Source organism: Lissotriton helveticus, chromosome 1_1 (assembly GCF_964261635.1).
Source record: "Lissotriton helveticus chromosome 1_1, aLisHel1.1, whole genome shotgun sequence".
In the NCBI taxonomy this organism is placed as follows: Eukaryota; Metazoa; Chordata; class Amphibia; order Caudata; family Salamandridae; genus Lissotriton; species Lissotriton helveticus.
In genome coordinates, this window is record NC_136057.1 from 1,297,675,618 (window position 1) to 1,297,695,007 (window position 19,390).

At 40.1% G+C, this 19,390-nt stretch overlaps 1 protein-coding gene across 4 annotated transcripts in view; it reads left to right on the forward strand.

Moving 5' to 3' along the window:
* DSN1 (DSN1 component of MIS12 kinetochore complex) overlaps nucleotides 1-19,390 on the forward strand; it is a 293,642-nt gene that overhangs the window by 92,113 nt on the left and 182,139 nt on the right. For all 4 annotated transcript variants that reach the window (XM_078681111.1, XM_078681103.1, XM_078681094.1 and 1 more), the window contains 2 exons: nucleotides 14,000-14,335; nucleotides 16,673-16,746. In XM_078681111.1, coding sequence (XP_078537237.1) covers nucleotides 14,000-14,335; nucleotides 16,673-16,746 — 410 coding nt within the window. The remainder of the gene's footprint in view (nucleotides 1-13,999; nucleotides 14,336-16,672; nucleotides 16,747-19,390) is intronic.

A 19,390-nucleotide genomic window follows, 5' to 3' on the forward strand; every position in this document is an offset into this window, starting at 1 on the left:
CATGCACCCTTTACCCCGCCTCTGGTATGGTTAGAGCAAGTTGGCCTATATATAAATGCTGCAGCTCGTCTAGTTGAGGGAATTCCTCGCAGACAACACATTACCCCACACCTTCGCAGATTACACTGGCTCCCCATCGCCAAGAGATGCGAGTTTAAAGCTATGACTCTGGCCTATCGAGCCATGAAGGGTAATGGACCAGCTTACCTGAAAACTAGCCTACGTCCCTACCATAACTCCAGAACACTGCGCTCGAATTCCCAACTTCTTCTGGTTACCCCTAGATTAAAAAAAACCCGATCAGGAGGGAAATCGTTTGAAGTTTGTGCTTCACAGCGTTGGAATGAACTCTTATCACCCCTCCGCGGATGTCCGACAGAATCTGTATTCCGTAAGTCCCTCAAGACCCACCTTTTTGGCCTATAACTAGGTATCTCGCGATTTCTGTTGCCAGATCTATCAGCGCCAGGACGCCCTGTTGGGGCAGCTGCGCGCTTTACAAAATACACAAATAATAATAAATAAATTGTCTCTGTTTCTTGGGATCCCGATGCAATAGACCATTTTGTCTATAGGTCAACAAAACAGTACTTACATTCCAGAAGAAGCAATTGTTGTCTGACTACTGATTGGCTGCTGTCATTAGCTCTCTGGCCTTGGTGGGTGTTATGTTATGACTGTAATGGACGAGGTACACAGCCATACAATCTTTGACTCGGAACAGAGTGCATTTTCATGGATCTTTAATCACCGAGTTTATTAAGAGTGTAATCTACTGCTTTATATGGCAAAATGTGAAACTTTCTTTGGAGCTAATCAGCCAAAATGCAACAAACTCCTCAGAGCAGAGTGCGGAAGACGATACCTGGGGAATAAAGCATTGGCGCCCCAAGACAAGGGTGCTATAATTAACAAAATACCCAAATAAACAAGATAGGATATATGGTTATCGTTCATTCAATCGCTTGAAGCCCTGACGGAAGGAGACGCGCCGGATCCCGCTATCTCAAACACGAGTCTTGAGCCATTACCACACTATAACCGGTACCGAGCATAACGCTATTGATACCTTTGCGGGAACACCACACGAAGATAGGACCCTGAAAAGCGACTAACACACGGACGTCTTCGTCTCCGCTCATAAAACCGGATTAAAGCCGCCAGAATGATCCTGGAAGAATGTAACAATCAGTGTTTTTAACTTTGACCAAAAGTTTGTGTAAGACGCGGGACAGGGCGAAGTTGAACCACGTCCATACAAACCGTAGCTCCAGATAGACACGAAGCCATCAACACGTTCTGTGTTATTTACAGCAACTATAGCTAACAAATAAGGAACTTTCCCTTATATGAATGAATAAGTAAGTGACGGATTTACCTACGGCTACAGAAATTGGGTCGCGGCATTATTCAACGCTGAAGACTCATAAAAACTGAACAGAGGAGGGAGTGAGAAGCTTGCAGTGAATACTGCCATACCAGATATCACATACCGTCCTCATCTAACAAAGAGAAGGTGCCTCACTCCCAACTCAAGTTTCTCGAATAGCTGCAACTAAATGATGAAAAAAAGTGGCTGCATATTCTAAAAAGTCCTGATGAAGACAAAAGATTGTCGAAACGCGTTGACACAGCCCAAGTCCAACAAAAATTTAGAGAAACATCTCTGAAACTGAATCTTAACTGCTTTCTTCTTTTTGATTTTGATTTTGATTTTATCAATATATTATGGAATTGTTATTTAATATCGATGCATCAAATTTATAAACATCATACTCCATATATATTCAAGTGATATTCACTGATTCGTCTTTTTATAATGTTTTAAATGAATTTAAAATTAAAAATATATTTTTTGATAACAGTCTGTTGTACCTATTGTTCTTTTTGTGTATTTATCCTAATGTGTTCACACAAATATGTTGTGATTTAGCCAGTTCTTTGTAGCCTAAGTCTGCCTGGGTGTGTGCTTTTTCAAAATTATTGTTTCCCTGACCCAGGAGTCGATCCTTAACAGGGGGTCCCTGATACCTACCCAAGATGGACGAGGTACACAGCCATACAATTTTTGACTCGGAACAGAGTGCATTTTCATGGATCTTTAATCACCGAGTTTATTAAGAGTGTAATCTACTGCTTTATATGGCAAAATGTGAAACTTTCTTTGGAGCTAATCAGCCAAAATGCAACAAACTCCTCAGAGCAGAGTGCGGAAGACGATACCTGGGGAATAAAGCATTGGCGCCCCAAGACAAGGGTGCTATAATTAACAAAATACCCAAATAAACAAGATAGGATCAGGGAATTGATTATGTTGAGGGTTGCAGTTCATGTTGTAGTGTTCCAGAGCTTTAGCTCAGTATTCCAATTTACATGTGAGATTCGCAGGCACCTGCAAAGCTAAGTATTATAAAACAACCTGGCTTAATTCGACTGGCTGTTGTATGAATTGGTTCTGTATAACACGCCAGCAGGAGAAGCTCAAATGACTAATCTCCTTACCTTTTCCACATTGCGATTTGTGTTACAGGACAATAAACATGTCATGCAATAGTGCCAGGGCATGAGCACATGGCAGAAGTCCCAGTTAGTTTATTATCATATCCCTTTGTATGGAGGCTTCTTGGGGTGTGACAAATGAGTGCCTTCAAGACCCTGCATATTCTTAATTGAATGGTGACACAGGTACTGATGGAAAACCATCATTCTGTAGGAGATGCTTCCACTAATGCCTAGCGATACTTCCTTGGTGTGTTTGGTCCTATATCTTTGAATGTAAGTGGCCTTCCCGTTACTATCACAAAAACACAATTACTACTATAAATTACAGCACCACACCATGAAAAATAAAGAGAAATGTCTTTGCAATTCTCAAAGTTATCATTGCCTTCTGGGAATAGCTTTTAGTTGTGCTGTGGCTACCAGTCAAGTAAAGTCAGGCCAATGAGCTGACCGATACTAATGAAGACACTGTCAAAGATCTTCACGAAGGCTCTTCCCCTTTTTACCTGAATTCTTCCGGGGCAACAGCAAGAAACTACACAAGGGATCCGATGGCAAGAGAGCAGAAGGGGCTTCTCCACATTACATGTCCTGTTCTACTGCGGCCTTTAGCTTTTATATGCCCCAGAAAAAGCGCCTTGTCATGGATTGTGTCCGTATGATTTACAAACGCTATACTCTCACCAGTGTTCTATGCAGGTCAAATGAGCTGACAAAATAATACCGCTCATGCATAGCGGGAATCATAATGAATAGTATGATTGTATCTTCCGACAGTTTAGTCATTGCCTGCCTAGCTACACCGGTCGCTGCTTGACCCTGGTAAGGTTCTCCAGCATAAAGCTCTGACCTCTAGTCCTCTGCATTCATTACCCTATCTTCATGTGAGCACCATGCTCACCAGGTCTACTAACCTGTGGCTGCTACTCTGATTCACAGATCTAATCGTTAGGGTCACACTCATGAATTCTCTTAACACAATATCTGCTGTACAATTCCAGAGGCACTTGGCATCTCACCGTATGGAGTTAGCAGGATGCCCTTTTACCGAATTCCAAAAAGTTATTGTTTCATCATAAACAACTGCCAGAGGTGGTCTTGGTCTCATGGTATAGTGCTGGCTGGTGGGGCCCCTTGGACCTATCTCCTCACCCACCTCACTGCTATCCGTGTTCCTGGAAGGAATACATAAATTATAGCTTGCCCTTGAAGCTAGTTTCACTAGAAAATGTAGTGCTCTATTTGCTTAAACAAACGTTGGTGTAAGCGGATGGGTGACCTCTACTGATGGGGACAAAAATGTGGGTTTTGTGTCTCATATTTTCTGTACAATCAAAGGTATGTGTGAACATGGTAACAATCCTAAAGTCTTTCTCTCAGGTGGCTCAGCCCTTGATGGCATCTTCCGAACAAAGTTGTCTTGGAGCCCTCATATAGCTATTATTAACCCACCTCCGATCTCCTAACCCACACAGGCTCAGTGGGTGAGTGAGATGATTCAACAGGTTACTGTGAAGTTCTTTTTTTTCTTCTTTTCTTTCAGAGCTCGTTTAGCGAGTATGGCAACTGCTTCTTTGCCATTTGTAGTAGAATATGGACTGGAGGATATTAGCAGTGTGAAGAATTACGATGTTTAGAACACGTTTTAAGTTGATTGACTATTCCTCTAATTTAGTTGTTAAAATGCTTTGAACATGCACATCATGACACCTGCCTTCTAGTCATAGAAAAGAGCACTTCAATCTAGCCTCAATTCCCATAAAGAAAAGGAGACCAGTACTAGTCTTCAGCATGATGAATTCAGATTGTTTCCCCTTTCTTCACCATAATCTATCTTTTATCATTCTGTACTTTTTCAGTGTTGCTAAGCTGAGTCTAGTTGATGTGTTCATTGTGAGGTGATTATGTAGCCGAGGATATTAATGAAAATGATGGTTTTCGTTTTTAGAAGGACTTATCGGAGAAATAGAATGTGTTTAGCAGGAGGCGAAGTACAGATAGTGCATTATGGACCATTGTTAATGCAAATTGAAAGGGGTTGTTTCTTCAGTTTTTTCTGCCCTCAATGTAATGTGAAGTGTTTGTTGTTTAATATCTTTGCTGCTGGCAGTAACAGAATGATGCAACATTTTGAACTATTTGTAAAGAAGCGAGGGAGTCTCCGATAAATAAAATATTTATTATCCGTGTCAAAGACCCACTGGTGCACAAGCCCAAGCGTCCTGCCAGATCAACTCCAACCGCTTCTCTGACATTCAAACCCAAGCTCATGCCACAGCAAGTTTCACATTACAGATAACAATTCTAAAATGGTGTGACAATACTAAAATGACATCACACGTTCTAATTCTATAATAAATAGTAAAGAAAGACATATTTACCACATGTATCTTTTTACAACAGAATAAACAATTGTTACTCCAGAATATAATCATCTAATTTTTTGGGAAGTCTGGTGCACCTCTTCTGCAAAACAGTTATCAAGAATGGAAGGATCAGCACAAATGTTAGAATCTGAGTGAAGAGAATCAGGATTACAAATAACATTATTTCCAGAACTACCTGGATGAGCAGAGTCTTCAGAGCAAGGTTCATCAACCCAGATATTACCACCATCACCATACTCCATATTTTCAAAAAAACATTCCTGACCTGGTTTAAGGACAATAATGGAACTTGTATTCCACCACCCTCTGTCCTTCACCAAAACAGTGGAATCAGTGACTCTTTCAACCTTGAAAGGAACAGTAAACTTAGATGACCTTTTACGTGTCAAGGTAGGTTTAATCACCCGCACCCAGTCACCAACCTTTACACTTATACTCCTAGTATTGTGATAATTGTCATGGTAAGATTTCCCATAGATATGAGATTCAGTTATGTTCTTTGTAGCTTTGATGATAGAAGACTCAAGGGTATCTCTCTCAGCATTCTTTTTGAAAAAGGACATTAAGAAAGAATTTGCTTGTCTGCCTCTCATTACAAAATATGAAGATACTCCTGTGCATGTATTAGGGGTCATATGATAACTCCAAATCTTCTCTTTAAGAAAATCAAATACATCAAGATTGCTTTCCAAAGCAGCCTGAACTCCCTATTTTATAAATCTGTTAGCCCTTTCAATTTGGCCATTTGAAGGAGGACTATAAAGTGGTGCTCTTTCAGCACATACACCAAACCTTCTAAAAAATGTTTGCATTTTACTTGAAATAAATTGCACTCCATTATCTGACATAATAGAGACAAGTGCATCCTCAATCCTGAATACATGTTCCGGAAATGAGATAACTTCATCAGTTACAGGATGTTACACAAATGTGTGGTATAACCATTTTGAAAAATTATCAATAAGTACAATTACAAATCTCTTTTCTTTGCCTAAACATTCATGCAGCCCTGAAAAATCAATAGACAGTTTTTTCCAGGGACCCCCATAGGAGCATCTTGAATTGACAAAGGTTCAGTTGAAAACGTCCAGTGTTTATCTGATTGAACACCAATAGAACAGTTGCCCACAAACCTTTCAACAGAGGCGTCCATACCAGGCCACCAGTAATGAATTTTTAGCAATTTTTTTGTTCCAGACATTCCAGTATGTCCAGAATGGGCTAATTGTATACACTTATTCCGGATACCAACAGGTGGTACAAACAAATCCTGCCTCCATAATATATAATTTTCAATACTAGGTTCATCGGCAACCTGTGCAAAACTCCTGAGAGGAATCGCGAAGTTCTTGCATGATGGCCAACCATTAGTCACAAAATACTTACTTTAGACAAAACGGTATCCATAGTTGCACAGTCAATCCACTCCTTTTCAGAAATAGCCAGGTTAAATGAATCCGTGGCATCTACTAAGGCCACAACACACTCATGCTGATCAATAATCTCATCTCCTGATTCACTAACCGGTTGAAGTCTAGATAGACAGTCAGCAGTAAAACATTTTCCATCAGGAATATGTTGAATTTCAAAATTAAATTATTGTAATCTAGCAATAAGCCTAACCAACCTGGATGAAGCTTTTCCACTCCTAACCCTGTCCATCATATAGACAAGTGGTTTGTGGTCCGTGACAAGAACAAAAGGTCTTCCCCCTAGAATTTTTTTAATTTTTCCACAGCCTATACACAGGCTAGAGCCTCTTTTTCAATTGTGCTATAATGTACTTCTGCACCTCTAATACCTCTTGAAATGAACGAAATGACTCTTTCCTTGCCATCAACAATCTGTGTGAACACAGCACCTAATCCTATAGCGCTAGCGTCAACAATAATATAAGATTTTCCTTGTGGATCAAAAGAGTTAAGGCCTGGTGCTTTGGCAATAAGCTTTATCACAATATTAAAAGCATCATGAACATCTGTCCAATTAAACTGAGAACCCTTTTTAAGAAGATGTCTTAGAGGCTCAACCACAAGAGCGTATCCCTTAAACTTGGCATAATATTCGCTTAACCCAAGAAAAGAACGTAAATAATCTTTGTCTTGTGGTTTACTTGCTTTCATCAAGGTATTGATAAGATCTTCTTTAGGAAATATACCATGAGGATTGATCCCATGGCCCAAATAATTGATTTCATCAATCAGAAATTTACATTCGTCTCTACTCACAGTCATATCTTTGCTGTCTAAAATCTTTAAAACTTTATCTAATATGCCATTGTGCTGCTCACTGGTCTCAGCAAAAATTAGAATATCATCTTGGAAAGACTGCACACCATTCAAACCCTGAAATGGACATTCAGTTAGTTTCTGAAAGACGTTGGCCGCTGATGCCAGCCCAAATGGCATTCTCAAAAATCTATAGAGGCCACATGGAGTAATAAAAGCTGTGAGATCTTTCAAAGATTCATCAGGAGCCACTTGGTGATGAACTGATTTTAAATCAATAATCAAAATTGTTTTTGCTCCACTTACAGCAGCTAGCATTTCTTGTATGCTAGGTAATGGATACGTATCAACTACAATGTTTTTATTAAGTGACCTAAGGTCCACACACAACCGAAGATCTTGATTTTTTTTCTTTTTTTATTAAGACCAGTAATTATTGCAGAAACCCACTCTGAACTGTTGGTGGAATCAATAATACCCTGAGAACACAAATAATCAAAATGTGATTTTAATTTTTCCCTTCTGCCTAAAGGAACCATGCTCACTTAATGTTGTATAGGCACAGCTCCTTTTTTAGTTTTATTTTGTGTGTCTAACCTTTTACTTGACCAACTACATTAACAAAACATTCTTGTACATATTAAGGATGATATCCAGAGAAGATTTCTCTAAAGAGATATCATTGATAGAAATATCTCTCAGCTGTATTGGACGATCAGACTCTGGGCATAAAATAACACCCAACTTTCCTAAATCATACCACCCAACGATATTTTTACCATCAATAGCTACATATATTTTAGTGAAGATTTTGCGATCTTCAAATTCTAAAGTATCTTCAAAGAAACCTAACATCTTAATATCAATTTCCAAAAGCTTTAGGATTGATATCCGAATCAGTGAGTTTGACATCCATCCAATTTTCTTTAAAGAAAACATCAGACAAAATGGTAACGGGTGAACCTGAATCAGCCATGACCTCAAAGGCCATTTTGCCAACCATAACAGTTCCCAATGGTGCCTTGAAAGGAAAAGTAAGATAATTGACGGAATCATTGAAAAAATCATCATAAACAGTAAGAATTAAGTTTTGCATATCATGCTCGACATTTGAAATATTATTCACACTGCTACTAGAGCGTCTTAGGTGCTTTGCATACCGACGAAAAATGTCCAGTTTTACCACATTTACCACATTTTTTTTTCAGAGCAGGACAATCTGGGGAGTTTACCAAGTGTAACTTGGATCCACACCTATAACAACTTGGTTATTAATCTCTAGTTGGTTTGCCATTATCCTTATTGTAAGACTGAACAGTGCAAACAGGGGAAGAGGAATTAGTACTTTTCATTTCTTCAGCAGAAATAATTTTTGAAGATTCAATAGACCTTTCAATGCCTTTGACTAAATCTACAACTTCAGCTAAAGTAGGATTACGACACGCAAGAAGCCTCTTGTATTTTCTTTGACTCCCAAATATACACAAATTGATCTCTAATGGAAAGATCAACATTCCTCCAAACTCACTGTTTGCAGCTAAAACCCAAAAAGCTGCCACATATTCTTCAACAGTTTCATCAGATTGCAGTTTCCTCTTATGAAACACATGTCTCACAATGATTACATTAGGTTCATCTTCAAATTGTTTCTCAAGCCTTGCTACTGCTTCCTTAAATACCTTCCATCCATCTCCTCCATCACTTGGTGGCGCAATGGGTACAAGGTTTTTAAAAATCTGAATGGCCGCTGTGCCAAAATAACTAAAAAGAATGGCTTTCTTTCTCTCAGCTGAATTTTTTTTTACCATCAATGGCTACTCTATAGTTTTCAAAAGTTTCAAACCACTTCTTCCACCGCAATTTGGGTTTACCTGGTATCTGCAAAAATACTGTGGGTTGGTTACAAATTTGAGAATATGCCATATTAAAATTTGGTAAAACAAAAAAAACGAAATAAAAACAATAAATGAATAAAAATCACAGTAGAAGAAATATGCACTTAAAGTAGAAAAGTGTGCATATCACTGTTGCAGAAATCCTATATGAATATGCACTTGATGAATAGAGAGAGCAGTGTGCATATCACTGTTGCAGAAATCCTACATTAATATGCACTTGAAAAGTAGAATAGTGTGCATATCACTGTAGTAGAAATTCACACAGAAAAGGTATGCACAATAATAAATGAAGTGTGCAAACTGTAGTAAAGTCGATGTACTGTGTTGCAGCTAGGTAATCTTCTCTCTCTCTCATATATATATTTGAGGGCAATTAAGAACAAGGACCCAAGCTACCCGATGGCCACACACTTTGCCAAACATCATCAGAGCAACTCGTCCCTATTGAAATACTCAGGGATCAGATTAAGTAAAACTCCGGAAAGAGGTGGGGATAGAACTCTCCAACTCCGAAAACTAGAATCAAGGATGATTTTGGACATGGGCACAGAGGTCCCGTTTGGGCACAACCTGGATGCGGAACTTTTTGTACATCTTGGATAATGGTTTAAGATGGGGATTAAGAACTTTGATTCACTGAATACAGAAAGACCAATGTAAATAGTGTAGATAAATGTGAGGAAAATTGGACATTACAAAAAGGGAACAGCCAGATATTGTCACACCAAGAAAGAATTGGTTTAACATTCTCTCAGGAATATTTTCTTTTCAGGATCTTTATTGGAATGTTCAGAATTGTTGATAAGTGGGAAAAAGGGACATTAAGATTGAGTGATTAAGATATGACCAAAATGATTAAGAATTTGTACTTTACATGAAACTTAACGGGTCAATAATATCACCTAATCCGAAAATGAAATCAGTCCGACTATCGATAATGATAAATATGTACACAACTTCAGAAAAACTGTCCTACATAGAATGTAAAATAGTGTAAATAGTGTACATACATACGCATTTTGAGTTGACTTGGGTTAAGAGGACCGTAAGAATGTATTAGAACATGATTATACTCAGAAACCTTTAGTCTGAAAATGTACTTTACAGGATATACAGAATAACATTTATCCAATATTCAGATAGCAGGCATTCAATTAATTGTAACTGAAAAACTTAAAATGTCTAAACTGAAAAGATTGAAAATTTGTAAATACTATTATTTGGTTTTTGACAAAATCCGAAAAGTGTACTTTACAAGGACATGAACTTACAAAAATGGCTGTGTAAATATGCTGTTAAAACTGTGTAGGGTTGGCGATCTAGATGACGAAGGAAAGGGAAAAGGGTACTTGGCACTGAGCACTTTAAAAATGGGGTCTAGACCACAGGACTCTATGGTCCAGTAGAAGGCTAGGAGTAGCCGAAACGCGTAGACCGTTATTTTGATGCACTTTAATTTGCACATGGTGTGTAAATAAAATATCTGAAACCAACCTGTTGCTGTGCGGTGACTTCATCCATGAAAAGTTGTGGTGAGAAGAAACGGAGTGATATATATATATAATTTTACTTGAAAGAAGTGTGCGAATCACTGACTGAACTCGCAAAATTAGAAATGAGCTCAAAATCGAAGCGAAGCCGGTTAAATTCATGTAGAAGTAATACTGCTCGTAAATCAGCTGATGCCAATAGAGCTTCATATAGTTTGACTCGGTATCACAAATCCAATATGGCCGCTACGTTGCGTCGGTGTGCGTCAAAACGTCCTTCAAATATGGCCGCTAATGATGTGTCACAATAGCTAGAGCGAGAAGGACCAAGCGCTCGCTAAGCAACCGTAGTCAGTCAGACGTCACAGGATCTCTCGCGTGAGGAGCACAGAGGGTGTACTCCATATCAAGCGCGAGCAGACTCACGAGCGAGAAACAGCTCTCCGTATTTAAGTAATGTCAATATAAATACCTTGAATTGCTCACAAGAAAGTACAGTTGCAGGAGAAACACTTACACGCTGAAGGGGACAGGCTGAAGACAATCACGCAGTGTCTGTGTAAGTAGCAAGTAAATCCTTCTTCACAAATCAGTAAATATCAAAATTCGGTACAGTGGGTCGGCACAGCGTTAAAAGGACCTAGTCGCCATTGTAAAGAAGCGAGGGAGTCTCAGATAAATAAAATACTTGTTTATTTCAGTGCCGAAGAAAGACCCACTGGTGCACAAGCCCAAGCGTCCTGCCAGATCAACTCCAACCGCTTCTCTGACATTCAAACCCATTCTCATGCCACAGCAAGTTCCACATTACAGATAACAATTCTAAAATGATGTGACAATACTAAAATGACATCACACGTTCTAATTCTATAATAAATAGTAAAGAAAGACATATTTACCACACTATTCTTTACTTTTCTTCAAGGTATTTAAAAATCGGTATTATGTTATGTGAATTTTCGACATCTCTGTTGTGCTTTTGCAGGAATATTTTTTATTTAGTTAATTAACTGACACTTTTGTTTGAACATATTTATAGTTATTGGACTTAACAAGAAACGTGCCCCCTTCATTTATTTGAAGCTTGTGGTGATCTGTTTATCTGCCAGCTGGAGTAGGCAGACATGTAAAGATTCAGCCTCTTGTATGCAATTTTTAATTGTGCACATTCTCAGAAAAGCAATATTACCTGTTTGTTTGTTCAAAGTTGAGGTTATATCAGGGCATTAACATGCCAAGAACTGTGCCTACATGCTAGCAGTGTGACTTTGAAGATGTCAAAAGCTGTTAACAGACCACAGGATCTATATTGATTTAAGCCACAACTGAGCGACTGCAGATTTTTTGGGTAAAAACGGGGCTGTAAGAATTTTCTGCAAATTTGGTGTGAAAGATAATGTTAAGGAATGTAGACCAACATCAGAAGCAAGTTGTGCTCTCTATCTATTACTGCTTGGGAACAAATGACCTGCTTTCATTAGTTTTCATTGCCTATAAACATCATCTATGAAATTTGATACTTATCGATGGGGAATTTGAGTTCCAATTTTTGCTCACGATTGTGCGGGTCACAAGGAAAGTAAACTAGGAAAACAAAGGTACAATCACTGGAATGGGAACATGAAGCAACGCCGTATATTCTAGAGTCTGAATTTAGAGCGAAACCCTTTAGCAGTGTTTTGACCTTGGAGCTGAGCTGGTAGCCAGCAGTGACAGAGATTCCCAAGGTATGAAATAGAGGGTTGACTATACCCGTATCTGCTCATGAATTAGGCCTCCCTAAAGGAATTGAAGAAATAGTTTCAACATGAGGTCCGACAAATCAGCCGAAAGAAGGCAGTTGGAAAAAAGTTTTCTGGTAGACAGGCTATTTTATACTCTTGGCGTTGAATCCAGGCTCCTCCTGCATGTCATTTAAAGGCTGATGCTCCCTGTCTCTGCTTGTGAGGGAGGCCATCACTTCCTTAATGTAATCTACATGCATTGGCAGGATTCTATCCCTTTCTTGCAAATTTGGAAATATTAATTCCTACACTGGGATAATCATTAGCTCAACTTTGTTTATAGTCTAGCAGTGTGTGAAGCTTAAGTCCATAACTGGATTTTCAATTTTGTAATCTATTCCAACATTCTCTACTAGAGGCCTGCAATGCTAAATTAATTATTGCTCCTAGAGCATTTTTTTAAAGTCCTATAATTGTTTGCTCCACCCAAGGAGCCTGCTGCTCTGCAGTTGAGATTCAGGAAATATTCCCTGCCTAGAATCTTAAATATGGCCAGATCTTTAGCTTTTTTACTTCTTGTCCCATGCCTTTTTCTCTCAATAACAACAATTTAATTTTGGTTTTCAAACTTGCACCTGAGATCATTTTGCTTTGCGAATGTTGTACCCATGGACAGTTAAATTCTTAAGTTGTCTCAGTTATCTCTGTTGATAACATTTTGGTCAGATAATCCAGTTGTCATCTTCAACACGTCAAAATGATTATCCCTGATCACAAAAAAGCCATATTTGCTGTGTCACAGTATGCTCAGCATTACGTTAAGTAGTCTAGGAGAACATGCATTGGTGCACAAGTCAATGCAATGTTTTTTGTTTTTTTTCCATATTGACTGCTTTTTTATTATTGAATTATTTTATTTACCCCGAGAAGTCATGTAAGCTCTCCACAGCTGTAAAGTTTTTTTTAAATATAACTACATAATTTCCTCCATGAATGTGTCTTGGTCAACCTCTGTTCTGTCTCTGTCTTTTATAAAGGGCACTCAGAGGCTGTGTGGTGGGCAAGTGACCATAAATAATTAACTATTTCTAATGCACATTACAATTAAAGGACTGTCCATACGTAACATTCTCACTGTTACCTGGAGATTAATTACTTTGTGATTCTTGCTTTTTACTACTCGTGATATTTAATTTCTATTACACGGATAAGCCACATACAGGCAAAATGTAACTAATTGTTTAACATCACAGTGATATCAGTTTTTAGCTACCGACAGAGTATATTATTCTGGGCTTGGGCATTCTTCATTGGAATCTACAAGCTTCAATGTTTACCTCCACCGTTATCTTTGGGTACAGTCCTCATATTGAGATGTAGCAAGCAAATGAAGAAGGAAGAGTTACAAGTGTTCTGGCCTTTTATTAGGTTGGAATTTCTTGTTGTTACAACGTTATAAGTTCTAAAGTGGCTGTGGTATGCTAATAAAAGGAAGAGTGCAATAATATTAGCCTCCGTGTCTTTAATAAAATCCCGATTTTCTGACCATCAAGGTTGGGAAAAATCTACATTTTGCTAACGTATAGGTACTTTGGTGAATGATATCTTCAATCATAATATCAGAACACATTTATGAACCCCATACGGCGTATGTACTTTGAACTGCCTCAGCAATGCATAATATAGTAACAGAATTATCTTTGGTAGTTCAAAATACATTAATACTCACACTAGGTTGGTAGCAATACTTTGTTTTTTTTTCTCCTTTAGAAATGCCGACTGAGAAGATGGAGACGTCGGGCAGTTCATCTCAAAGAATAAAAAGCCCTGTCAAGACCGGCAGTGTACCTTCAAGTCCTAGAGAAAATACGGGAACCGATCAAGGGGACAGAAACCATGCCAGCCCTGTTTCTAAAGTGAGCAGCATCGACCAATTAAGTCCCCAGAAGATATCCCCATTAAAGCCCAGTCCCAAAAAAAGATGTAGCACTAGCCCTGTGCCACTCTCGTTCAGCCCAGACAGAAAGAGACGGTCTTGGCGGCGATCCAGTATGAAAGGGAATAACTCCCGAAGGTCTTTACCCCCTATGCGCTGCGACAACTCAGGCAAGTACCGTGATTATTTCAATGCAATGCAAAACTATGTGGTGCAATACTCCTCGGTTTCAAGATTGGTTATCCTGGTAAATACGGCTTACGGATACTGGAGATTTAAAAAGATACGGTCTATTATTCCTCAAAGGCAAATGATGTTTCCATACACTGGCAGTAATTGCTCTTCTTGTTGGATTTAACAAAAACTCAAGCTATTCAACTCCTCAATAGACTTTTGACTATTCGGGTCTGGAATGTATGTTCACATGGGACCACTTTTTAACTTGCCAATAGCTTGATTGTGGAAAGAACAACCCTGAACAGAATTTCAGTGCAGGAAATGTCTTATGGAATTACATAAATAGTGTGTCAGGAGTTAAGATAGCATCTGGTTTGGATACTTGAGCCCATGTTTAAATCAAATTAAAACTGTGCATTGCGAATTGTTGTAGTATAGTCCACATTTTATAAACGTGCTTCACAATTTTTGCTTAAATATTTTTCAGTTATCTGTGGACTTATTGCAAACTATTTATTTGTCATTCATATATATTCTGCAGAGTCACAGGAATTATTTTATACTCACCTTTTTCAATAGAACTTTTTTGTGAGTATTTTTTATTAACCTAATTTTACAGGATTGATTCAAATGGCTATCCATGCCCAACATTATACATACATTTCTCAAGACTAGAAAACGTGTTTAGAGCTTATGGATGTACTTGGCCAGGTGAACTCTACAGAGCAGAATGTGACTGCTCGCTTGTTTTGACATATCAACTTGCACAAACATGTTACATCTGTTTTTATCATGCTGCCATGTCATCTGCCATTTGTTTTCTAAAACTAGTACGTTTTTTCGAGACCTGCTCCCGATCACACATTAAATTAATTGGGTGTGCCCGTTCATAAGGCAGGAACAGTATATTAATTATATTCTCTAGTCTCTTGGTACCATAACCCTCCAAAGGATTGATAAACGCACGCCTGTGAGACTGGGAAGCAGTGGAGGAGTGCAGGAGAAAAGCCGAGCAGAATATGGTTGCCATACAATTGAAGTCCATGGCTGATACTTGCAAGAAACTACAGACTCCGATGCAGCAATATTTGGGGGAAAATTATAGAGATGAGAAGCTTACAACGCCGAACTACACTAGGAATGCACAGTGAGGAAGTAGGATTAAATAAAAACTTATTGCATTCCTGAGTACATTTCCTTCTATTGGACGGTGCTGGATGGTGATATTGCAGATCCTTAAACAAATAAGAGTCACCTGGGCATACAAAGCAAGTATTTTCTAGAAATAGCAGATACATTACGTGGGTGCAGTGCTTTTCCACAGGTACGCATGCATTGCTACCAACTGGAGATGTCGGTCAGAGCTAAGGAAATCCTGCCACTGGTATTCTAATAAATAGGTATATTTTACTGACTAATTGAATAACATCAGCTCAGTCTTTAGCAAGGTGAGAAACTTGATCTGCTTTGATTTCTTGTCTCAGTAACAGCCCAGTTAGCGTTGCGTGGCGACTTAAGCATAGGATCTAGAGAGTGGCAGTCGATATGCTCTTTAAAATCTCCATAGGTGGAGCTTTCCTTACTTATACAATCTGATTTCCCTTTTAAGATCCACATTTGATCTCTGTGGGAACTTCAGTGATAACAGTAATGTATATGACATTGAGGCCATCGCTCATTTTTCTTTGTAATATTGAATATCTGAACTTGCGCTTCCTATAGGACTCCAGATGTGTCTCCTGTTTGCATTTTGTATGTTTCCTTGTTGCTTCTGCTAGTCATAGGCTAAAACATTACAATTCTTTTTGAGCTAGTTTTGTTTTGATGAAAATCTTTGTTTTGTTATAAAATGCTTAGGATTTGAAAATAATTCATAGGTGTTTTTGCATTTGGCTCTAAATTTATCCTAGACTATTGATCATTAGTTATTTATGCTAGTCATTCAAATCACAGGGGACCTCTGTGAACTAGAACAACTGGACGGACATAAGACAAAAACAAACGTTTTGACATTTTTAGAAACTGAGCAAGTGAACTCAAGTTCCAGGCATGGTGAAAGAGCATTTTTTTTGTTCATTAACATATATATTTGGGTACAGGCACAATGCCCTTGCATAAAAAGCCCAAAGAACTGGTCCACTGTACAGTATCAGATCATTGCTGTGAACATCATATAATCATTTGTTAAATTACAGACCTTTGTATTTTGGACCAAAAGCATGAAACTCAGTTGGGTCAGTCAATTTTATTTTAAACCTTCTGGGAAGAAATATTATATTGAGTAAAATATATTCTCACAGATCTTTTTTGATTTGTGCTTTCATTTTTAGGTCTCAGCAAGACTATCAGCCTGGAGTTGTCTGAACCAGAAAGACTTTGCCAACTTCTGCAAACATGTTTTCAGGTAATAATCTTAACAGCTGTTACCCCAAATTACCCCCATATCTTTGATGCCTGTGTACGTCTGGGTTAGTTAGTATTTTTGTTTTGTTGGTTTGTTAATGTGATGTACCCAGCCCATGTGATAAATTATAATTTTGCAGCCTGAATCTTTCTGGATTCACTATGCTGTGCATTATTCAGCGGTCTAGTGGTTGGGTCCGGAATTAGATGGGGTGCCATCTTCAGATTCTTTTTTCCGCCGTTGGGTCTCGATCGTCACCTAGAGGTTCCAGATTTTTTAGAGAAAAGAAGGACCAGACTGAAATCTACCGAAAAAGATTGGAGAATACATCCAGGAACAAGACCACTGAGCCGGAACGACGAAGGAGAACATCGAAGACTTCGACGTCCAACGGAGAATGCGCACACAGGGGGCCACCTGAGTGCAGGAATGGACAAGACTCCGTTCAAATTCTGCCGCAATTGCCACCACAAATACGCGCTGAAGGACCAGCACCCGGTTTGCAACCTCTGCCTGCAGGTCGACCACGAAAGCAAGGATTGCAGCGCCTGCTCCGTCTTCACCCCGGAGACTCTCAGGATTAGAGAGAGGCAGAGGATAGCCAACCACGGCATGCAATGAAAAGGCCAACCTCCGTCGCTTCGGGACTTGGGCCTCTCCAGCGGCGAAAAGGACAACATCACCGAGGGTCCTGATGACTTCACGGTCGTAGAGACCGATAAGAAAACTACAAGAGGTAGGAGAGACGTCAACCCCTAAAACCCGACACTCTCGAAAGCCTGAGTCAGACTCTCGAAAAACAGAGTCTAAGTCCACGAAAGGAGCACTGGCGCCGAAAATCTCGACGGCCGCAGCTGCATCCAGGGACAAACAGCCCAGCGGATCTTTCGAAAAGGACTCCCAGACGGCGAAAACAAAAGAAAAGCCTAGGTCGTCGAAGCACGTCTCTGAAAAGGAGCGCTAGACGCCGAAGGAAAAGGACCCGAAGGCTACTTCGAAGTCTAAGTCTATGTCGAAGAGATCGTCCGAAACACTCGACGCCGAACAGGCCGCCGAGATGGAAAGGAAAAAGAGAAGGCTCGAGGCCAAAATGGATAACATCCTGCAAAGTAAAAGAGAATTCGACGAACGGATGGAGAGGTTCACCATCTCGTCGAAGCTGGCGACAACGATCGTCGAGGACGAGGAGTAGTTCGACGCCGAAGAGCCGCCAAAAATTCCCGAGCCCCAAGAACACCAAGAGGAAGAGGGCCTATACTATGAAGAGGAAGGCGAGGAAGACCAGCTCACGAGTTTGGACTCTGCTTCCTCGGTGGCGCAGGACCTGGATTGGCAGGACCTCGATGCCGAAAGCTCAGAAGAGGCCGTGGAGACGTATGCTTCGAGGCCTTCGGCGCCAGATGACATTGGTATCTACAACATGGTCATCAGGAACGTGGCAACAGCTTATGGAGTGAAACTGGAGGAAGAAAAACCAAAAGCTTGCTTCCTCTTAGAGATCCTGCTTCCCAGTCAAACCAGGAGTCAATTCCTCCCCATGCTACCAAGTGTCCTGGACCACGGGAGGGAGGTATTCAAGAAACCAGCAAGCTGTAGGTCTGTCACACCTAGGACAAAGAAGAAATACAAGCACTCCTCTAAGGACCCTCCCTACATCCAGGGATCCGTCACGGCTGACTCAATCACTGCAGCAACAGCCAGAAAGAGGGAAATGTTCCCACAAACTCAGGCCCACCACCAGACAAAAAGTAAGAGGATAGACCTCACTAGAAGGAAAATGGAGAGGAATGCAGCAGTAGACTGGCGCATTGCCAACTCTAATGCCCTACTCAACAGACATATGTACCAGCATTGGGACGAGGTCGGACAGCTGCTCAAACACCTCCCTGAGCAATAACAACAGAGAGCAACGCACCTGGTGGAGGAAGGCAAGAATATAGCTAACTCGTGCCTGAAATCAGCCCAGGATGCGGCAGACACATCCAGCAGGCTCATGATGATCGGGGTTACAGAGGGAAGGCATGCCTGGCTGAGGATTTCATGCTTCAAGCCGGAAGTACAAAATAACATTCTGAACATCCCTTTCAATGGAGAAACCCTGTTCGGAGCACCAGTGGATGAGAAACTCACCCAACTGAAAAAAGAAAATGAAACTGCAAGGTCCATGGGGGCCTTGCAATTCAGAGGAATGAAAATAGGCACCCCGACACGGAGGCCAAACGGAAGAGGGGGAAACCAGCCAGGAATGTCACATCAGACATTCCAGCAGACCTACCAGGGCGACAACCAAGCACAGCAGGGCCAGCAGAAACAAACCTGGCAATACCAGCCTAGGGCCAGTTCTTTCGCGGGAGGGCAAATGGACGAGGGCAAACAAGAAGAGGAGGCCAACAACCCACCTCAAAGTGACTCCACACCACCAAGCGTGCCCACCCCCACAACACCTCTATGGGAGGGGCACAACAAAGTCAAGAAAAAAGGGTTACACAGACTAAAGATCAACGAACGTGTAACACCAGTAGGAGACAGACTAAAACACTTCTTCCAGCAATAGAAGAAAATACAAACAGACAAATGGATACTGAACATCATACAGTTCAGATACTGCATAGAACTGGAAAAGAAACCACCAAACAGGAAACCA